General features: G+C 42.4%; 1 protein-coding gene across 1 annotated transcript; it reads left to right on the forward strand.

Annotated features, from left to right (window-relative positions):
* The first annotated feature begins 6,228 nt into the window (after positions 1 to 6,228).
* TWF1 (twinfilin actin binding protein 1) lies at positions 6,229 to 17,425 on the forward strand. The gene is made up of 8 exons (XM_080939692.1): positions 6,229 to 6,303; positions 7,715 to 7,792; positions 9,281 to 9,459; positions 10,270 to 10,365; positions 11,253 to 11,357; positions 12,885 to 13,010; positions 14,316 to 14,588; positions 15,490 to 17,425. Exons 1-8 carry the CDS (start codon positions 6,279 to 6,281, stop codon positions 15,658 to 15,660), a joined length of 1,053 nt encoding a protein of 350 aa, XP_080795818.1. The 5' UTR covers positions 6,229 to 6,278; the 3' UTR covers positions 15,661 to 17,425.
* The last annotated feature ends 3,271 nt before the right edge of the window (positions 17,426 to 20,696 follow it).

Consider the following 20,696-nt stretch of genomic DNA (forward strand, 5'->3'; position numbering starts at 1 on the left):
CTCCTCCTCTTCTTCTCCTCCTCCTCTTCTTCTCTTCCTCCTCCTCCTCTTCTTCTCTTCCTCCTCCTCTTCTTCTCCTCCTCCTCCTCCTCTTCTTCTCCTGCTTCTCTTCCTCCTCTTCTTTTCTTCTTCTTTGTCTAAATAGCTCTTTTAAGACATAACTCCTGCCAGGCACAGTGACTCAGGTCTTAAATCCCAGCACGGAGGAGGCAGAGGCAGGAGGATCTCTGTGAGTTCGAGGTCAGCCTGGTCTACAGTCTACAAAGTGAGTCCAAGACTGCCAGGGCTACACAGAGAAACCCCGTCTCAAAAAAAAAAAAAAAAAAAAAAACAAAAACAAAAGAGAAAAAACAAACCAAAAGACACAAACAAAACCCTGCTATACAAAGGTGACCTTGTATTTCTCCCCTGCAGATATCCCAGGCAGATAGCAAATTCTGAACCCCAAATTCTTCACACATGGAAGTGCAGGAGTGTTATAGTCTTCAAAATACTTAAAGATCAATGAAGGAGTAGGAGAAGGAGGAACAAGAGGAGGAGATGGAGGAGGAGAGAGAGCAAGAAAGAGAGAGAGAGAAAGAGAGAGAGAGGGAGGGAGGGAGGGAGGGAGGGAGAGGGAAAGAAAGAGAGAGAAAGAGAGAGAGAGAGAGAGAGAGAGAGAGAGAGAGAGAGAGAGAAGGAGGAGGGGGAGGGGAGGAGGAGGAGGAGGAGGAGAACTGTTTCCACAGTGGACTGATTATTAGGGAACGTCTCCTCAACTCCTCCACACACCATTTAAACATCAGTGGGATGGTGTTAGTTAGCAACATTCAAAAAGAAGGAAGAGCATTCCATGTTCAGAATAGTTCCCAAATATTCACACTAGCCACTTAAACCAACCCTGCCCACTGCTCAGGAATGCTAGGGACAATCAAAAAGAGTTTCAGGATGCTGTTGTTGTTGCTGAGACAAGCCACATGGTGAAAATCACACATATAACCTTATATAATTTTATATATAACCCCATATATAAGACCATGTAAAGTACCATATATAACCCCATATATAATCCCAAATATAATCCTACATATAATACATTAAACCCCTTGTTGCTCTGTGCTTTTTTCATGCTTTGATTTTCATGTGCTCTGTTACCATGATGAACAGCTCTTTTGAAGCAAATGCCTCCCGTTTCTTTCATTAGGAATCCATTATTAGGGGTTCACTGGGGAGAGTAACAGATATCATTGGCTTGAAGTGGTAATCTTCAATCCAACGTCTTTGTTCTTCTTCTTTTCAGTGCCTGTTTCAAAGATTGCAGAGCCTGGCAGGAATAAACATATTCCATTTCTCTAAAGTGTTTACGGTCGCTTTTTGTGTCTATTGGGGAATCATTCGGAGTTATAATTACACTCAAATGATAAAAGGTACTCAATGCTTGGTCTTCATTTTATGACTCAATGAGTTATTTTTATTATTCAAAGCTTTATGAGTCTAACTGTGTTATGTAAGACACAGTAATAGTGTGGGTTTATGAACACACTCAGATATCAGCTTTGGATAATTGCTCTTGTTCAGAAATCCTATTTTCTTTCCTTTATTTCTTTATTTCTTTATTCATTCAACAAGGTCTTATGTAGTTGAAGCTGGCCTGGAGCTCACTATGTAGCTGGGTGGACCCTGAACTTTGGATCCTTCTGCCTCTGCCTCCTGAGTTCTGGGATTTCAGATATATGCCACCAATCCCAGCGAGCACTGGGGGATTTAACCCAAGGCTCTGCATGCAAAGCAAGCACCCTGCAAACTCAGCTAAGTCCACATCCCCTGAGCTCCGAGTTCTTTTTTAGTTCTTTTTTAGAAACATACTTGAAGTGGATATGTCTGGGTTTTTCTTTTCTTTTCTTTTCTTCTTTGAAACTCCAAGCCTATACATACTATATAATAATATATTGTACTGGACCTGATGCTAATTAGCATACATGAAACCCAACCCATGTGGACATGTCCTCTCTCACCTGGTTTTCATGAGCACCTCAAGACATCAAGATTGCTGAGTGGCAGGAACAGAAAGAAAGCACAGAGAGATGATATAGTTTTGTTCAAGGCCACACAGTGCCTGTCAGGTTTTTAACCCACCCTGGTTAAAGCCTAAAGCAAGTAATGCAACAATTTATTGTATAATTATTTCACACATATATAAGCCAACAGCCAAATATAACATATACATTATATATATATATATATATATATATATATATATATATATATATATATATATAATACATTCCTTTTTATATACTTTTAAAATTAAAGGGGGAGCTGTTTGTTTGTGTTTTGAAGAAAGTCTAATTTCTGACATTTGGAAACCAGGCTTGTTATGCTGAGCCTGAAGCTCTACCCGGGTATCTGTGAGACAGAGCTGAACAGTAGATACTTCTTTTGAATAGAGCAGACCTGCGTGCGTTTGGGTTTGTGACTTTAAATGCTTAGTTCTAACTACCAACTATATCAGATCCTAAGCTTGCTTTCCAAGTGTGTGATCCCTCGCTGCTGCTGCTTCCCGGACTCCCTTGCTTTTGTGGCCTGGGGAGAGCAGCAGCCTGGCCAGCTCGGCTTTGCACACCCTTTCTCCTAGGAATTCGAAACAATGTAATGTTGTTTGCAACTAAATTACTTTGCAGGATCTCAGTCTCAAAGATAAAAGTCTTCTGAAACCCGGACTTTACAAGGGAGTTCAAGGCAGTCTTATTAGAGTTTGAGAGAAAAATAACAGGGCAGGCAAGTTGTAAATTTCAGCCATGGCCAAGACGGACAAGAAAAAAGGAGAGCTATGGTTTTGTGTTGGTTATGTCCATAAGCAGCTTCAGGAAGGTGAAAGTGTGGGGACCTATAGATGGGTAACTCTCTGTCTTTCATCTGACCCACAGGCATTGAGAGGAAAAAAATAAAAAGAGCCTGAACGTTTTCTGCCTTTGAGCCTTGCCTAAACGTGGAAGATGGGAAAGTGGCCATTGGTAGGAAATAGCAGCCAAAGAGTTGTCTTCTTGTAAGAGAGAGGCACTCGTTACCAGCTGATGCTTCCCGGATTGTTCTTGCACACAAAGGTTGCATTGCAGGCTTTCAAGCATTTCTTGATCTCAAGCCTAGTCGACCTCAAGTTAGACAAACTTAAAGCCAGAGTCCTGCTAACTTGACCCCTTTGATCCTTCTGCCTGCCCCATGCCCAGGATCTTAAGAGAATTTAAAAGTAGCAGAGGGTAGCCCTTCAAGACCTAGTGTTCCCCTCTGACAGCAGTTCTGAGGAAGGGGAAGGTGTCCTTTTGCTGACACTTCTGTCCCCATTTTCCTTGCACAGTCCCACAGTTGATCAGACTCGTCTGGACACCTTTGTAAGGTTCTGAGAAGGACAAATGTTCTAGGTCTAGCTGGACGTCACTGGACTCAACCGTGAGCCACCAAATATTTTGGTAAATGTGCTTGTTAATGTTGCAAGGTTAATTCGTGATAATAAGAAATAAAATGTAGGTTTTGTTGTTGTTGTTTTGTTTTGTGACAATGGGAAAGGTAACTAGGAAGCTAATAACCCTAAAAGGTTCAAGAAAGAGAAGTATCACAATTGTCCCTCAGTAGGATTAAAATACTATGAGAGGCCTCAGGGCGTGGCTTCAACTCCAGCACTCTGGAAACAGAGGCAGAAGGAACTCTGTGAGCTCCAGGGCCAGGCTGGTCTACACAGCAAGTTAGAGACAGCCAGGACTATTGAAGAAACCCTGTCTCAGTAACACAACAACTTATAAAGAGGAGATAGCAGGACTCTGTTGAGGCCTCAGGCCCTTGTAGATTACGTAAACTACCGTGTCTGCAGAAAGAAAAAGCAAGGACTTCCCGAAGGATGACAGGCAGGGTCCAAACCTAATTGGAATTTTTTCTTCTCAGGCTAAACATACATTGGTACTTTCTAAGCATGGACACAGGGAAGTTGTTGGTTTTTTTTTTTTTTTATCTCATTATTACTATTTTTAAAACAGTGTCAGCTTTTGTAATTGACAGGACATGAATCAGCTAAAAACCCTGCAAGTGAACCCTACAATTTTCCCTTTGTGCAACACCGGTGCAGTTAAAACTGGTAAATCAGGATGGACCATTATGCCAGGAAGAACTTTCTGGAATAAACACGTCCCAAGGAAGTCCCCAAACTCAGACCTTATGAGGCTAATCCATGGGTGTGAGAATCTGTTAAAGAAACAGAGTTTAGATCACAAGCCCCAGCACGTAACAAATTTATTTTACTTTTTTGCTGTGGTCTCCACAAAGAAAAGCAGTTGCTGGTCTATTGAGTGGCTTATTTAAAATGCATTATACTCAAAGGATTCCATACCTTGTCATTATATAGTCTGCCTCAATCACATTTGAATATAAAATATTAATATATTTATTACTCCAAGGCTTTAAAATCAAGACCTAGCTTCCTACTTATGAACGGTAGAAGACACACATAAAAATAAACAATAGAATTAACTTTTTCAGGGGAAGGCATGCAAGTGAGAAAAGCCTACAAGAACTTTAACTCCCACCTGCCACTTCCATACAAAAGCATTCCAGGGAACTGCAAACACACATTTGATTTGAAGCAACAGAAGACTAACCTGAAGTAAATCCCTGTTAATGATTTCCAGGGATAGACTTGACCACAGGGAGAGATTTGGGTCAGCTCAGTGGCCCAGTGGCTTTATACTCACTCAGTTCTTTGCATAACCAAAGAAAGGACAATGAGGTCTCAGAGTGTTGTGAGCAGAAATCTTCAGAAAAAAAAAAAAAAAAGCCACCCCACCCCACACCTGTTAAAGACTAAAAAAGGTTGTCTGACTGATTATATCTGCGTAATTGTGTAGGTCCCATGCCAAATTATCTCAGGCCATCTCCCACTCACTGGCCACTTCTGAGTCTGGCCTAACATCCATCCCTGGAAATGTGCAGGCCACTTAGCTTCTCCCATTGAAAGGTTGAAGATGTCCTTCCTCTTCAGGTAATATCTGAATCAGTAGCAGAAATTTCCCCACTTTGGGTAATAGCCCCATCGTTAGGAAAAAGACAGAGCGGAGAGTGGGGGTATGTTCTATGGAGGGGTAGTGAGGTATGGGGGGAATGGGGTGACTCTGGCAGGGGGGCCCCATGTTGGGCATCCCTTTCCCCCTAAGGGACCAGCCACATATAGAGTTTATTCTGGGCATGGGGAGGGAAGTTAGGAGGGTAGTAGCTGCAGAGAGAGAGAGGAGTAGAGTTTAGCCATGAGCATGTGGAGAGAGAGGGGGGAAGGGAATTGGGAGAGGAGAGATAAGGGGGTAAGAACAATAACAAGAGGGCAAGAGAGAGAGGAGGGGGCAAGCAGCCTTTTATAGTGCCAGGAAACTGAACCAGGAGCATACCTGGCTGTTGCCAAGTAACTGGGGGAGTGGGGAGGGTGGATTTTGGATAGAATCTAACACCCATGTCCATGTCCCCACCAAAATATTTTCTAAAGCTGATTTGTGTTTTTCTTTTCTGTTACAAAAAAAGAATCATAAATCTGTTACCAAGTTGGAACATAATATTTGGGGTGGTGTGTCACCTGAATTAGTGCCTCTCTCCTGATATGGCACATACTTGGTTTCAGAAAAGACCTTCATCATCATCATCTTCTTCTTCATCATTATCGTCATCTTCTTTTCTTCTTCTTCTTCCTTTTTTGAGGTAAGAACAGTCATTTTGTGTGATAGTGTCCAGTTGGAAAGTGAAGAGCTTAAGATTCAGATCACAAGGAAAATGGTGAAGAACTCTACAGTGGGCCAGAAGGGGTCTTGAACCCTATCTTGCTTTGCAAATGTTTTCTCTTTCGCCTTAAAGTGGCCTTTTCTTTACAGGGTATGTCTTTTATGCAGAAAGGGTTTGTTTGGGAAAATGGCCATCTCCCCTCCAAAGCATTTTGTGGCGGGGGCACTGTGGTATGTGGTTTAACCCACTGCCATAAGGTGCGTCCTGGACAGGCACAGCAGCAGAGGGGCGGGACGCAAGTGCCGGGAAAAAGCGTGACCAAGACCTGGAGGGGCGGAGATTGTGACGACAGTGAGGAGAGCCAATGAAATAACAAGGGGCGGAATCCTGGGCGGAACCTGTGCCGCGCAGAAGCGCGGAGCTAGTGCTGGGGGCGGGGCTGAGGGTCGCGGGCCGATGACGCGCAGGCGGAGCCGCTACTTCCTGGATCCGCCGGCCGGGGCCGCTGCCGCACCCTGCGCCGGAGCTGGGAACCCGGGGCCGCCGCCATGTCCCACCAGACCGGCATCCAAGGTAACGGCGCCACGGGGCAGGGGCTCCCGGGAGGCTGCGGGCCCGAGCGCTGGAGGCGCAGACAGCATTGGAACGGCTCTGGGTGCGACGGCCCCGACTGTGTCCCTCGCGGCCCTACCCGGGCTGCCGCCACGTAACAGGCCGGTGACTGCCAGAGAGCTGAGACTCGGGGATGTACGGGCGACCCCGCCGCATCCCGGTCCCCGTGCCGAGAGCAGGAAGACCCGAAGCTGGCCGGGCTCCTTCCGCCGGCCAGCCGAGCGACTTTTCCTCAGGACCCGCCAAAGGAGATTGTTGCAGCCGCGCTCAGATCGTTTGAAAACCAAACAGATCCCACCGCTGTAGGGTACCTCCCGAACTCCCCGGATTGATTTTTCTCCCAGACCGCGGGTGTGCCTTCCTTTTGGAGAAATCCTGAGTAGGAAGTGTTTTTCCATCTTTGGATGCTTGTTCCCCAAGCAGCTGAAAAGTCTGATCTGTGTACCTCATCACCCCGTGGAGACAGTTGAATGTGCAGTTTACTTGTGTATCTTACTCGCCGTTATTATTCCCTGCTTCAAAAATAGGCAACACTCACCTCCTCGGAATCAAATATATCTCGGGGTTATTTAACGAGTTCTAATATAAACTAGAGCACTTCCTGTAATAGTTAACTGAGCCTCTCCTCCAGGTGACCACTTGGTAACTTGTTTTGTGTTTAAGGGTTTTTGACACCACTACTTAATTCCGTACACAAGCGGGCAAAGTCTCAGACCTAAAAACATTGACTTTTACCCCCCCCCCCCCCCCCGTTACTTTTGACATTTCAGTATGTCAAGTTTATTGTTTAATGTTTGAGCCTTTTATATAGCAAGTCTTGCTTGGGAAGCAACGACTCAAGACGGAATTTGAAGCAGTAATGACTACACAGGGGTTGGGTTATTTATTGAATGTTTTATTTGCTCGATGGCCTTTTGACAAAGAGATACAAGAAAAATAGAAACATTGTAAGATCTAGTATGCTTTAAAATTTTTTTCTTGATTCAGTCTGTGAGATTTGATCCCATTTTTGATGGATAGCTACAGGAAATGATTTGCTGAAGGAGTTGTCACAAACTTAAGATTAGACTATAGAAGCAACTTCAACGTTTTCAAACATGAAGCAGTTTGTCCATTACTGGGTTTGGCTGAAAACATTTACCCTAGTGTTACTTCTACAGAATCCTGTGGTTAAAATGTTAAAGTTCCTGTACTTCTAAACCCTAGTGTTCAGCTTTTACTCATAGCCAAGGCCTGAGCTTTATGCTTCTATTTTATCATAACAATAAAAGGGGCTCTGATGAGATGCTGAGTTGATGTATGTTTTTCTTAGGCAAATACGTACTAAACTACTTCTAAGTTTAAACACTTTTTTCTTTATCTTTTTTCACAGCAAGTGAAGATGTTAAAGAGATCTTTGCCAGAGCCAGAAATGGGAAATACAGACTTCTGAAAATATCTATTGAAAATGGTTAGTTACTGTTATTAAGATACTCTGTGCCCTTGAGCTCTAGCTGTTACAGTTTCAGGTTTCTGAGCGTGATTAGTAATCTGAACTATTAATCAGCACGAAGCAAGTTCAGAGTTTGCCTTTCAGCCTGTTTTCCTTTTAAAATTGGGGAAACAGCAGGTGCTTTCTGGTGTGGTGGCCGCACCTGTTGTGTGTCTTTCTGTAGCACAATCCATGTCTGATGTCAGCGCTTCTTTTTCTCGAGTGAAAATCAGTAACTAGACAGTTACTTAATAGAACACTAATTATTTTATGACTTATTCCATGAACTGTGTTTTGAAGTAAAAACATTTAAAATATTTATGTACTTGCCTGGTTGGACCGTAGTAGGAAATCCTTTCTTGTTTGGAAATGTTCTAAGAACAATTAAGGATGGTCTTGTGGAGGTGGGACTCACCTGTAGAGTGACTACATCTGACAGGGATGCATTTGAAGACACTGTTGATAACTTCACGTTGAAATGAATGTGCTGAAAGTATTGTTGGCCTTCTCAAATACCCTAAGACGTTTTGTTTTGGAAAAATAACTTTTTTCCCATAAACTGGAAATAAACCAAGTTTGTTTTCCATTTTTTTGGTTATATATTTACATGTGAAGCTAGTTTAGAAAATCTTAAATTCTGTAGGAACAAATGTATATATTTCAAAGCAGCTAAAATTGTGAATGTCGCTTAGTAAGCAAAATGGGAAGATGAAATGTGTCTGATTTATACTTTAGGAGGAAACTTCCTATTTTCTAAATATTTTCCGGTTTTTTGTTTTTTAATCTTGAGAAAAAATGTTAAACTAGGAAATTTCAGAGAATGAAAAGAATAAATGCCCACCTCTGAAATTAATGACCTAGTGGTTTCGTTTTCTTCAGCCCTTTTTAACTGTTACTGTCTTTCTAATCATGTAGGATATCTGTTGACAGCTGTACTTTTCTAAGTTCATATAAACTGCATATTATTTTATTCTTGATTTTTATTTCTGGGGGATTTATTTTGCTAGGCTATGATTATTTTCAAACACGAACAGTGTTTTTACCTGACAGTACCATGGCGTGTTCTCTTATGGGGAAGACAGAGGCTATCACTGGTTTGTCCTGTTGCTGTGTGGTTCTAACTTAGTTCTACAAGATGGCATTTAAAAAGAGGGGGGCCCTCAGTTCTAGTTTATGTGTTTAGGCAACATTTTAAACCAACAGTGTTGTCAAGTAGGAGCTAAATAAAGCTTGTTTCATGATTCTTTACAATTATTAATTTTAAGAATTATAGTTTTGAGTCAAAGTTTTATATATATGGTATAATACATATATGTGTATATGGTAATTTTCAACATTTTAACAAGTAGAAATCTAATTGACCTTCATTTGCACACACAGAACTGAGACATACGTCATTCTTGTCTTCATCATACAGCACTTGATATACTGTACAGCACTCACCCGTTTCAAATTCTCCTTTCATAGAGCAGCTGGTGGTTGGGTCCTGTAGTGCGCCTTCAGATTCCTGGGAACAGGACTACGACTCCTTTGTCCTGCCCCTGCTGGAGGACAAGCAGCCGTGCTATGTGTTATTCAGGTTAGACTCTCAGAACGCCCAGGGTTATGAGTGGATATTCATCGCATGGTCTCCAGATCATTCTCATGTGAGTAATCTTTAATCGTTTTTGTTGTTTTGTTTGTTTGTTTGGAATTAAATGCTAGGAAGAATTTTTTTTTAAGTATTTTTGGGCTAAAGAAAAGATAAAAAGCAACATTTTTTTCCCCATAGAGAGAGAACCCTCTTCCCAAACAAACAAAAAAGCTGATAGTAGACTAAAATAGAGTAAAGGGTGGAATTGGTTGGAATTATTGCCCAGTATTTTAAAGAGTCTTGGGTTTCTTATAAAAAGCTAATTTCTAATGCTATCTAGATATTCTCAAAAGATTACCCATTGTTAATTCTTCTGTCTGGAAGAAATAGCAGATTTTACCATTTAGAATTATGAACTTGTCTCTGTTAATGAACAGTGACCCATGAGAGCTACTAGAGCTCTGCTAATGGAACGCATGGCTCCTTCCCAGTGTTGGCCGTCCAGTGGTGTCTGCCGTCAGGGTTCGGGGTTACCTGCTTCTTACTGAGGACTGTCTGATCTAGCTTTAGTAAATTAGCACTGCAGAGGCTACTTTGTATTGATCTCCCTTTTGTATTTTAAAATAATACTTTAGGTGATTTTTTTATTCTTGCAACTAATTTTGCACTTTGTAAAGTTGAGTTTCTTGTGTATTTTAATAAAGCATACTACATAATTTAAAGCCTACCTTAATGGTCATGAATGGTTTCGACACCCATTTTATGGTTGTCGGTGTTAGCCTGTTTAAAGACTGAAGATTTTAGTGTATGAGTGCTTTCTTTTATAATGGTATATTTTATAAAGTTACTACTGTTAACATGTAAAACCTTCACAATTGTATAGGTTCGTCAAAAAATGCTGTATGCGGCAACAAGAGCAACTCTGAAAAAAGAATTTGGAGGTGGCCACATTAAAGATGAAGTGTTTGGAACAGTAAAGGTGCAAGACTTACATTTATTAAAAAAAACTTACATTATATGCTTTTTTTTTTATGTTTCAAAAACTAAAAACAACAAAAAATAAATCAGAGCTGGTGGAGTCAGGCGTGGTGGGCTGGTCCTAAAATGACAGCATGTGGGAGGGAGGCAGCACACTCTGAGGGTGACACCAGCCTCGTCCACATACTGAGCTCCAACACTGAGAGCCTAGCTCAGAATAACAGACATAGAAGGCTGAAGGATGCTTGGTATGAATTTCAGTGTCTCAGTCTATAAGGGTAAGATGGGCATTGTTCTAGCTCAAGATTTGCAAGTTTGTGCTAATAAACTTACCCAATACTACTTTAATTTGTGTGGTACATTGATGCATTTGTGAATTAAGATGGTTAGAATATTCTTCAGTTTCAGACGATGACATGCTTTAGCCAGTAGAGGAGGTGTGTTTTCTCTCCCCTGTGAACCAGGAGGAGGGCAGGCCTCAGCTGTCCAAGAGCGACATGCTCATGAGTACACCTCTTTGACATGCTTTTTGTGTGATGATTACTTCTGTAGATACTATATAGGGGACTTTAATATAGAATTTAGACTAGTAAATTACTCCGAATGGCCGTGGGTCAGTTTTCTGCACATGGTGAATTTCAGGTGTCCAGTAGGCTTGAAGCTCCATCAGTTTGTGACCTGGCTGACCAAATGTAGACAAAAGATTTAGTGATGATAAAGAGGATACAGTTGTTCTGAAGCCTTCAACATAGAGGACTCAAGGAAGGATAGAGAGAAGCCCCCTGCTGTGTACTATAGCTTAATCTTGTTTTCTATTAAGTTTATTTTTAATATAGCCCCACTGTGGTTGTATTTCTGGGAAATAATAATCTGTTCCTTTGCTTACAGGAGGACGTATCATTGCATGGATATAAAAAGTATTTGCTGTCCCAGTCTTCCCCTGCCCCACTGACTGCAGCTGAGGAAGAATTAAGGCAGATTAAAATCAATGAGGTAGGTCACAACCTAAACATGCTTCAGGGTTTCCAGTGTGTCAAACTCGGGTGTTTAACGAATAGACCTGGAGGACTGAAAGTCAGAAGGCGGGTCCCTTGGGTTTATTCTGTTTAAAAACAGAGCTGTGTGCTTTGTGTTTTCAGAAAAAAAGGTAAAACATTCAGATTAAAGAAATAGCACTTCATAAAGGGCTGTCCCTGAGATACACATTAAAACAAACTTGCGGTTAGAAGCTCTGTGCTATGAGAGCGTTTTTAAAGAAAAAGGTGTGTTACCCAGTGATTGCAAAGAGCTTTATATGTAATACACCTGCATAAAGAAAATCCTTTAAAAATAGATTACTTCAGGTGTTTACTAAAGGGAGTAAAATTGAAATGCCAGAGATTGCTCAGGGTTACTAAAGGGCTCTCATCTCCGTAAGCTGGGATGGAGACGTGTGTGGTTGGGTGTTTGTTATATATATTGAAGCCAGGAGACTTGGAACCATAATTTTAATGTTTTTACCTTAGCCATCTTAGTTGACTTTTATAATTGCTCTCTCTTTACTGAAACTTTACAAAGAAGAACAAAGTGGCCCAGGCCACTATTGACACATTATACTGGACCAGGTTGGAAATGGCTCAGTACCTTTAATATTCCGTTGATAGCAAGGATCTAGCATATATTTTAAAGTTGAGTGGGGCTTTTTGTGTGACTTTTTTTTACAAGTTTGATAGTTTGTTTTATTCCTTGCAATCAGAACCCAGAGGATCACATTGGGGTATGCACTTGCATATGTTCTATGATGTTCTCATCAATATCATGCTGTAGAATCTCCATTCATTTCTTAAGTAAAGTTGTAGTCAACTTCCTGTTGCAATGTTGCACACGGGACCCTATCCTAGCTGTCATTTATCAAGTAGAAAAATCATCATGCGCACCGAAAAGCTTTCTTGAAGTACCTTCCTCTCATCTACAGAACACTGTTCAGTAAAGAAAGCCCCACATCTGGAATGTGCACAGCTGTGGCTTGCCTAGCTGTGTGTTTTGTCTGTGTCCTGTGTCCTTCTCGGTTCTATGCATGATGTTTGTGTTGCATTTTATGTCTAGTAGAACAGAGTAAAGGTCTGCATACTGTACACATTTCTACTGTTCAGAAATTGTAGCAAGCAAAGTTTGTGCTTAAAGAGGTCATCGGATGGCGGACGCTGTGGAAGAGCCTCTGTATCGCCTTGCACCTGTGCCAGCCTGAGCTAAGGGAGGACACACACCTCCAGAGCCCAGACTGCCTGCCATTCAGGCGTCCGCCCCGATGGCTCATACCCACGTGTCGTGCCCTCTGCATGTCCACAGTATGCTAGCAGGACAGTAAGCAGTGTGAGGAACGATTTGCCTCCTAAGTTAAGAATGTTTTAGGAATTTGAACCATAGATTGGGAAAGGGTAAATGAGACTTACCGCATTTTTTAAAATGGAGTTTTCTTTTTGCCACTGCACACTGGTGAATTCTGAAGCGTCACCAGTCAGTTATGTCTGTCATACTCAGGTACAAACCGACGTGAGTGTGGACACAAAGCATCAGACACTACAAGGAGTAGCATTTCCTATTTCTCGGGACGCCTTCCAGGCTTTGGAAAAACTGAGGAACAAACAGCTCAACTATGTGCAGCTGGTGAGAGAAATGCGATGTCTCTGCAGGGGCTCTTCTCTGGGGTTGCTTATGGCTTGTATTGATCTTGTTTTTACAGAACTTTTTGGTTTTGCTTCTCTTGTTTCTTATTGGTTTTTTTTCTTCTAAGGCGGGGTCTCACTGTTTATTTACTTATTTAGAGTGCAGAGTGCTATATATAACAGAGTTGGATAATCCAATGCTAGGGCCTACCAACTGGGAAGGCTTAAAGGGGCACAGCATCCGGGGCAAGAATGTGATCTCTGGCCTTGGTGTTTCATTAAGCGCTGGAAAACTTAACTCTTACTTACTTTGTAAACTTAATATGTAATTCTCTGACAATTATCCTGCTGTATAGCAGCTGAAAATTTAGTAGAGGATTTATTGTTAATCTTCCTTTTTCTGGTGAGCCAGCCAGAAGCCTCTCACTGGACAGGGAGTTCGTTAACTTTTTTTTGAACCAGAGAGAAAAGGGAAAGGAAAGATGTCGCTCACTCGGATGCATACACTTGGTAAAGCTGAAAATGGCTGCTCTGCCTTTCGTTATTGCTTCTGGACTTTTATGTCCTTAACACAAAAAGTTCTCTGTAAGAAAGAATTACCTGGTAGATAAAATGTTACATAAAGGGGAATAACAGAATGTCAATAACAAGTTCAAAGCAGTGTTTCATTCTGTAAGCTCATTATAGGTTCAAAGCAACAGTTTTACATGACCTTGTCTTAGTGCACACCTGTGGCTTCATCCTTGGACCTAATTGTTTCTCCTTGAACACAAATTTGCCCCAAGCCTAATTTTCTTTTTAGTGTAATTATGAAAGCTCACGGTACTTGTTACTATTACTTACTGTTATGAGGAATGGGCACATTCTATTCTTAATTCTAACTTTATTACATCTTTATAGCAAAACAACCATCTCTTAAAACGTTAATCCTAAGATTATTTGAATCAAACCAAGAAGTTTATAAAATCATTAATTTACCTAAACAGCATTAATTCATGAAAGTTCATCTTTATGCTGATCTGCAGAAAATCTACTCAGTAGGGTAGGCGAATGCCCAGGGATTATTATATTAATTTAATAATGACAGGAAAGACATTTCAGCTGCAAGAAACAGTTCTAAGATGGAGTCTCTTTGGGACCTTGTCTCTCAGAACTCACCTGTTTTAGTCCATGCAAAGGTGAGCCACCTCCAGGAAGGCCTCAGCCTTTCCTAGATGGCTCGTGACAATCTACAACTGTGTACATCACTTTGACTCTTGTTTAACTTATGTGTACCTTTTTCATAAATACTGTTTCTTTTTCATAGGAAATAGATATAAAAAATGAAACAATAATTTTGGCCAATACAGAAAATACAGAACTAAAAGATTTGCCAAAGAGGATTCCCAAGGATTCAGCACGTTACCATTTCTTCCTGTATAAGCATTCCCACGAAGGAGACTACTTAGAGTCCATAGTTTTTATTTATTCCATGCCTGGATACACGTGCAGCATAAGAGAGCGGATGCTGTATTCCAGCTGCAAGAGCCCTCTGCTAGACATCGTCGAGAGACAACTCCAGATGGATGTGATCAGAAAGGTAGGCTTTGCTCATCTGTCTATCATTTCCATGGTAGTGTGGTGCTGTGGCTTGTAAAGTGCTGATCTTACTGTTTCATCCTTAGTCCTTAGAACCTGCCAAGTGTCTAAGGACAGCCTCATGAGCCCCATGCTTTAGATGTGTGCTGACTGCCATGGGTGGCATCTTAAGAGTAGTTTCTTAGTAACACTGATAATTGCAGGTGTCTATGGGCCATCTGCAGTATTAGGATTGCAACATATAGAACATTTCTGTCAGTTCACAAAGTGGGATGTTGCTACCAGATCTCTATATATATTCTTGAATGCAGATAGGGTATAAGCAAAGATACTTCCTTATAAACCGCTGCTGTTGGGGTGCTGAGCCTGGAGCAGTTCTGTCTGTCACTCAGTGTATGCTAGTACCTTTCACAAAGGTCAGCTGACATTGCATAAGCCAGACAGTAAATATCTTAGGCTTTGCCAGCCGACATGGGTGTCTTTCGAATGTTTTTGATGCCCCTTAGCTTATGAATTGCTCTAAAGTTGGGCTAGGGATTTGGTCCATGGGCCACCTTTGGCCTGCCCCTGTTTTAGTGTGATTCCACATAGCGCAGGGGATGAAGGAGCAAGTGCGGTGTTTGAATGTATGAGGCAGCGCAGCTGGAGGACGGAGTGCTCACTGCTGCTGGTAAACATTCCCTGCTCGGAGCGTGAGAGGCAGCGGACTAGAAGGTGGCTGTGGCTGACGTTTAAACAAGTGCATTCGTGTCTCCCAGAAAGGGATGGGAGGGAAGCTTTGCAGGTGCAGTCCTTGCTCGTTCTCTTGTGGAAGGTGTGTGGCACACTCATGCAGCTTACAGTGTGTCAATTCTGAATGTTCCCTGGTTTACATTGGTTCTCTGGTGCCTTCCTCCTTGCAGATTGAGATAGACAATGGGGACGAACTGACTGCAGATTTCCTTTACGATGAAGTCCATCCCAAGCAGCACGCACACAAGCAGAGTTTTGCTAAACCTAAAGGTCCCGCGGGAAAGAGAGGGATCCGAAGATTGATTAGGGGTCCAGCGGAAACAGAAGCCACTACTGATTAAAATTGTCTTATTAAATGTTGCAATATAGTTTTGTAAAAATTTCCAGCTTTTAGTACAAGGAGAACTGAAATCATTCCATGTTGATATAGTTGGGAGGAAAATTGTACTTTTTGAAAAATAGCACTTTTCACTTCTATGTATTTTTTAAATTAATGCTATAGAAGACTCATGATTTTTATTTTTTAGTTAAAGCTAGACAAGGTTTCAACATAGTAACGTTTGGTTTCGTCACACTGTTTTCATAGCGTGTTGATCCCACACTTTCACATAATCTTCAATATTTTACTTAGGTGGGCCAGTACCACAAAGCGTTAGGACCTGCTTTTCAGGACTCTGTGGCGAGTTCTGTGTCTCTACAAAGGGAAGCGGAACAACCCTGAGATGCTCGCACTTGAGTTTGTTCAGGAGCCTGGCAGGAGGCAGGCAGCTGCTTGCTTTGAGCATGCTCAGGCGGGGGTGTCTGCTGGGATGGGGAAGGCACCTCAGCGGCGTCTCCTGCCTGCCTCTCCATTGTGTCCTCCAGATCTCAGACACGTTCATACTGAAGCTTCTAAGGTACCAGATACTGCAGGCTTCCTCACGGCACTGGAAGACTAGTCTTGTAGGGCCTTGGCAGAGCTTTCCAATTGCCTATTTCCAAAGTCACTCCAGAAGGACTGTGAAGCCAGGCGTTCATGTTCAGATGGAAATCTAAGTATCATTCAAAAAGAAACAACTAAAGTAAAAATGTTTGAAGTTTCAAGGGTTTAGGTTTTTGTTCTGTATTTTTCTTTTTGAAACCATGTGTCTTAAAGCAAATTGTCATATTGCTCGGGAGTAAGTTTTCAGATCTAAAATGATTGGTTTCTAGTACTTCGTAGGCTGGCACAGATAATACATGGTCTAAGGGCCTTGTTTCAGTTAATAGTGTCTCTCAGAACACGGGTTTTCTGAAGCTTTGTGTTTTCAGCAACAACCTAGAGAGTTTTGAGCCTCAAGAGTTCTCTGATACTTGAAATAGAGGGAATTAGAACACTTGGCATTTAATCTGCTAAACCTGCTGCAGAGCCATAACTGAGAAGTGTGGGAGTGGACTATCGAGTCCAGGGTTTGGAAGTCCTTGACCTGAACTTGATGCTGCACAAGATAATGTCAGTAATGTACATTTCACGGTATGAAATATGAAGCACCCATTGCAAAGCCTTATTACCTAAGGCAATACATGCGCCTTTCAGAAATTCAGTGTGTATTCACATAGATCATGGGATGGTGGAAAATTTTAAAAACAGATTTGTGTGTTTTGTTTGTTTACAAATACGTAGACTTTATTACTTATTAAATATGCAGGACAGCTGACAGTGATGTTGCACTTGTTTACGAGAGGTGAACTTTTTAGTTGTACACGTGCCCAGAGAGTGCTGCAGACCATCTCCCGAGCTGCCATTTCAAGCAGAGGGAGTCCTACATGCCCTGGGTCCAGACCAGTGGGGACTGTTGTGAAGCATTGTGTGCAATTCTGCTCTGAAGTCTATTACACTACATCCGTGCACATTCCAGACTATAGATGTGATCTTGTAACCTTACTAATAATTAAACCAATGATCGCTGAGAATCACGTATGCATTTGTTTTAGGGCATAACTCATTGTTTACAGTATGTTCTGGGTGATAATAGATGTGAATAACATTCCCAATAAATTTATATAGCAGTGAAAAATTACCTGTCTTCTGTGGACATTTTATAAGTGCATTTTATATCAATAAAATTTTTCTCTTTGAGTTGTGTATGTTGGCTTTCTAGTACATTTTAAATGCTTGGATAATTTTGCCCAGTCCAATACCTGGTGATTTTGTGTGATGATTTCATTAGCTTTCTTAAATTAAAACTTTAGGTGGTTGGGAACCCAGGCGGAGAACAGTCATGAGCACGGAGCGCTCAGTGTAGATTAAAGCTGCCCTACAGAAATGTGGCAATAGTGAGAATCCACCTCGTCCCTGAGTCTCCTCCGCGATGAAAAGCACTGTCTTGAGATAGTGGTAGGTGCCTAAACTCCCAGCATGCCCCAGAACGGCTTTAGGTACACAGACCCTGCCTCCCACCCCACCCCAGGACAACACGAGTCCCTTGTGCTTGGCTCATGTTACAAAGAACTGCTTGTTTCCCAGTTGTGGAGGCTAGAGAGCTCCAGATGAAGGTGTAGCTGTGCTCCCCCTCCGAAAACCAGTGCCTTCTCCATTCAGCCAGCAGTTCAGTATGAAGTCCTTTTGGGGGGGGCATGTTACACAGTAGATGTTTTTGGTAGCAATCTTGGGGGGAGTATTTAAAGAGCAGATTTAGGGCAGTGAGATTGTACAGGGATAAAGGCACTTTCCACCAATCCCAACAAGACAGATCCCCAGGACCTACCAGAGAGAAGTGGCTTTTGTACCCTGGTATGCTTGCCCGCGCACTAAGTACACGTGATGAAACAAGTCCTGCAGAGCATCTTTTTGTTTGCAGAACTAGGATAACTTGGCCCACAGCGTGCACTGTGACTGTAGGTGCTCATTTCCTGTGCATATACAGTGTGAGGGCGGTGGGTTCGTTTTCTGTCCTGGGCTCCTCTTCCGAGGTTCTGCTGTACTGAATGGGCCTAGCAATGGGATAGCTCCACGGGTTATTGATAGGTGGGAACGCTGCCTTAGATGACATTGTAGCTAAAAAGCCATGTGGTATGTAGTGGTTATGATCTCAACACATAAGTCTGCTGTTTGCTAACTTCTGCATGATGTGGCTCAGGACTTCCTACTTTTTTGTCACTTGGCTCACTAGCTATGCCCCAGTTGTCCGCAAACTATGACCTCAGAAACATCCTCATCCTGGATCACTAACCGGTTAGATGCATGTCCTTATCCACAGTCCAAATCAGGTCTCTTCATATTCTTCATGTTCAGTCTCCCCTGACCTCCAGTTTCTGCATTTTGGCTCCTATTTGCTGTATTTGCTTTCATAACTCCTAGGCAGTGTGTCAGGGTTGTCTCGGTGTAATGAACAATCTGAGAGAAATGAACTTAATTTGGGAAAGGGGTTTTTCCTGCGTAAGAGCACCCTGATGGGAGCCAAGAAATATCACAAAGTCACACGGAGCAACAAACTTAACCGGTTTATTGAGAACAAAATGGCGGCAGCCTCTGAATGGGAAGAGAGCAGAGGGCTGAGGAGAGGGATGGGCTGTTATAGAGTCTTTGGAGCATGCCCAGTGAGCTAGTGGGAAAGTACAATGCAGCCAGAAGTATTGATTGGCAATTAGCTGAAGCATTGTTGGGCCCTTAAAGCTGAGTCACAGGGGTGAGGATTTCCAAGTGTCAGAGCTGGAGTAAGATGGGGGCAGGGTAATTTTCCACTGGCCTGTTACTCTATAAACGATTTATTTTGGCTCAGGGTTTCAGAGTGTTGGGTTTTTGGTCACTAAGCTTCATGATGGCTGGGCTTGAGATGCAGGACATCATAGCCTTTGTCACCTTACTGTGTGACCGGGAAGCAAAGCAAAGATGTAAGGAGAGATCGCTGGGACAACTTCTCCATCTTGCTGCAGGGGTCAAACTGAGTTCATGGTCCCAGGCCCAGGCACCAAAACTCTTTTGCCCCTTCACTCTGCGTTCTGGGACCAAATGTCTGGGAGAAGGAGTTAAAGGCCCAGACATCAGGTGCCCTGGATATGACCCAGTCTCCAACAGATAGCCCTGTTTAACCCTTACTGTCAAGATACTATTGGATAACTCAAGCTCACCCTTCCCCGCCCGCTTCTGGTTCCACTTTTAAATATATGGTGCAACACCCCTTCCGGGATGCAGTCAGCTCCCAAGTCGGCCCTGTTGTCCCTGACTGGTCAGTTTTTGCTGCCTAATTCAGATGAAGGTCCTGCCTTGCCAGACTCCTATGCCTCCTTGGGTTGTTTTGGTTTTGCTGACCCCAACAAAGGGAGTTTGGTTTTGTAACAAAGCCTCATGTAACCCAAACTAATACTAATCCATTCTTGAGTGATACCTTACCAATGGCTATGTAGAAAATAAAGTCTTTAGGGGCTCTAAGACTTCTCCAAAACACCTCATTCTTTGAATGTGAGACCCTAAAGACATTCAGAGATTTTCCAGTCATCCCAAGGCTATGAGATCCCGCTTGTGCCTGACAAATAAAAACAATGGCCCAGAGTAATTCTCAGAAAAACCACAGAATATACTGACTGATAGCCACCTGGCTCTCTAGAAAGCCCTAGATAGGGTCCTGACATGTCATAATTAACTCATGCTCTAATCACCCAATTCTGAGAAACAAAACAAGGGCAAAACCCCTCAAAGTTTTGAAATATATAAACAAGGTTCTGAAAATGTAAAAACAAAGTTTTAATGGACAAGTCAAGCTATGCTGACCAAGCTGAGTTAAGACAAAACAAAAATGACAGCTTTAGGAACAGCTCCTCTACCCCTCCCTGTACTGAATTCTAAGGAGAATGTAAATTGTCAACAACCTTTCTGCCAAAATTTCTCCCCCCTTCCTCTCCTCTCTCTGAAAATTATACTGCTGACCAATGATAAAATAGTAGTTTATCCCCCTCACAAAAAAAAGTATAAAATATGTGTGCTTTTCGAGTTCATTGTTGACTCTCCCTGCAAGGATGAGCAACCCCATGTACATGTTATTACAGCGGTCTATCGTCTGGTTGTGTTCTGTAGATCGCGCTCCTGAGCTAAGACTCCTCAGGGTCTTACAACAGCTACATCACTAAAGATGTTTCTCCTTCTAGAAATTATAGTTCCTGTAGATAGGAAGGGTGGGGCCTTGTAATCCCTTCCCCTCTAGTTACCATTAACTGATTAAGGGAGCGGTAGGATCCTGAGAGTCTATGTCTCTTCCATGACAGTGTTAACGGGCCTGATCGTATGCAGGTCTATAGGTAAGGACGGCCTCAGTGAGTTCAAGAGAGCTCACGGGCTGGGGAGATGGCTCAGCAGGCAAAGGAGCTAGCCACACAAGTCAGACAACCTGAGTTTGGGTTTGATTACTAGAACCCATTAAAA

Source organism: Micromys minutus (genome assembly GCF_963924665.1).
Source record: "Micromys minutus genome assembly, chromosome: 27".
Taxonomy (NCBI): domain Eukaryota; kingdom Metazoa; phylum Chordata; class Mammalia; order Rodentia; family Muridae; genus Micromys; species Micromys minutus.

Coding starts and splice junctions, on each gene's coding strand:
- TWF1 (XM_080939692.1), top strand. CDS start 6,279: ATGTCCCACCAGACCGGCATCCAAG. Junction 9,460..10,269: donor GGTCTCCAGATCATTCTCAT/GTGAGTAATCTT, acceptor ACAATTGTATAG/GTTCGTCAAAAAATGCTGTA. Junction 13,011..14,315: donor AGCTCAACTATGTGCAGCTG/GTGAGAGAAATG, acceptor TCTTTTTCATAG/GAAATAGATATAAAAAATGA.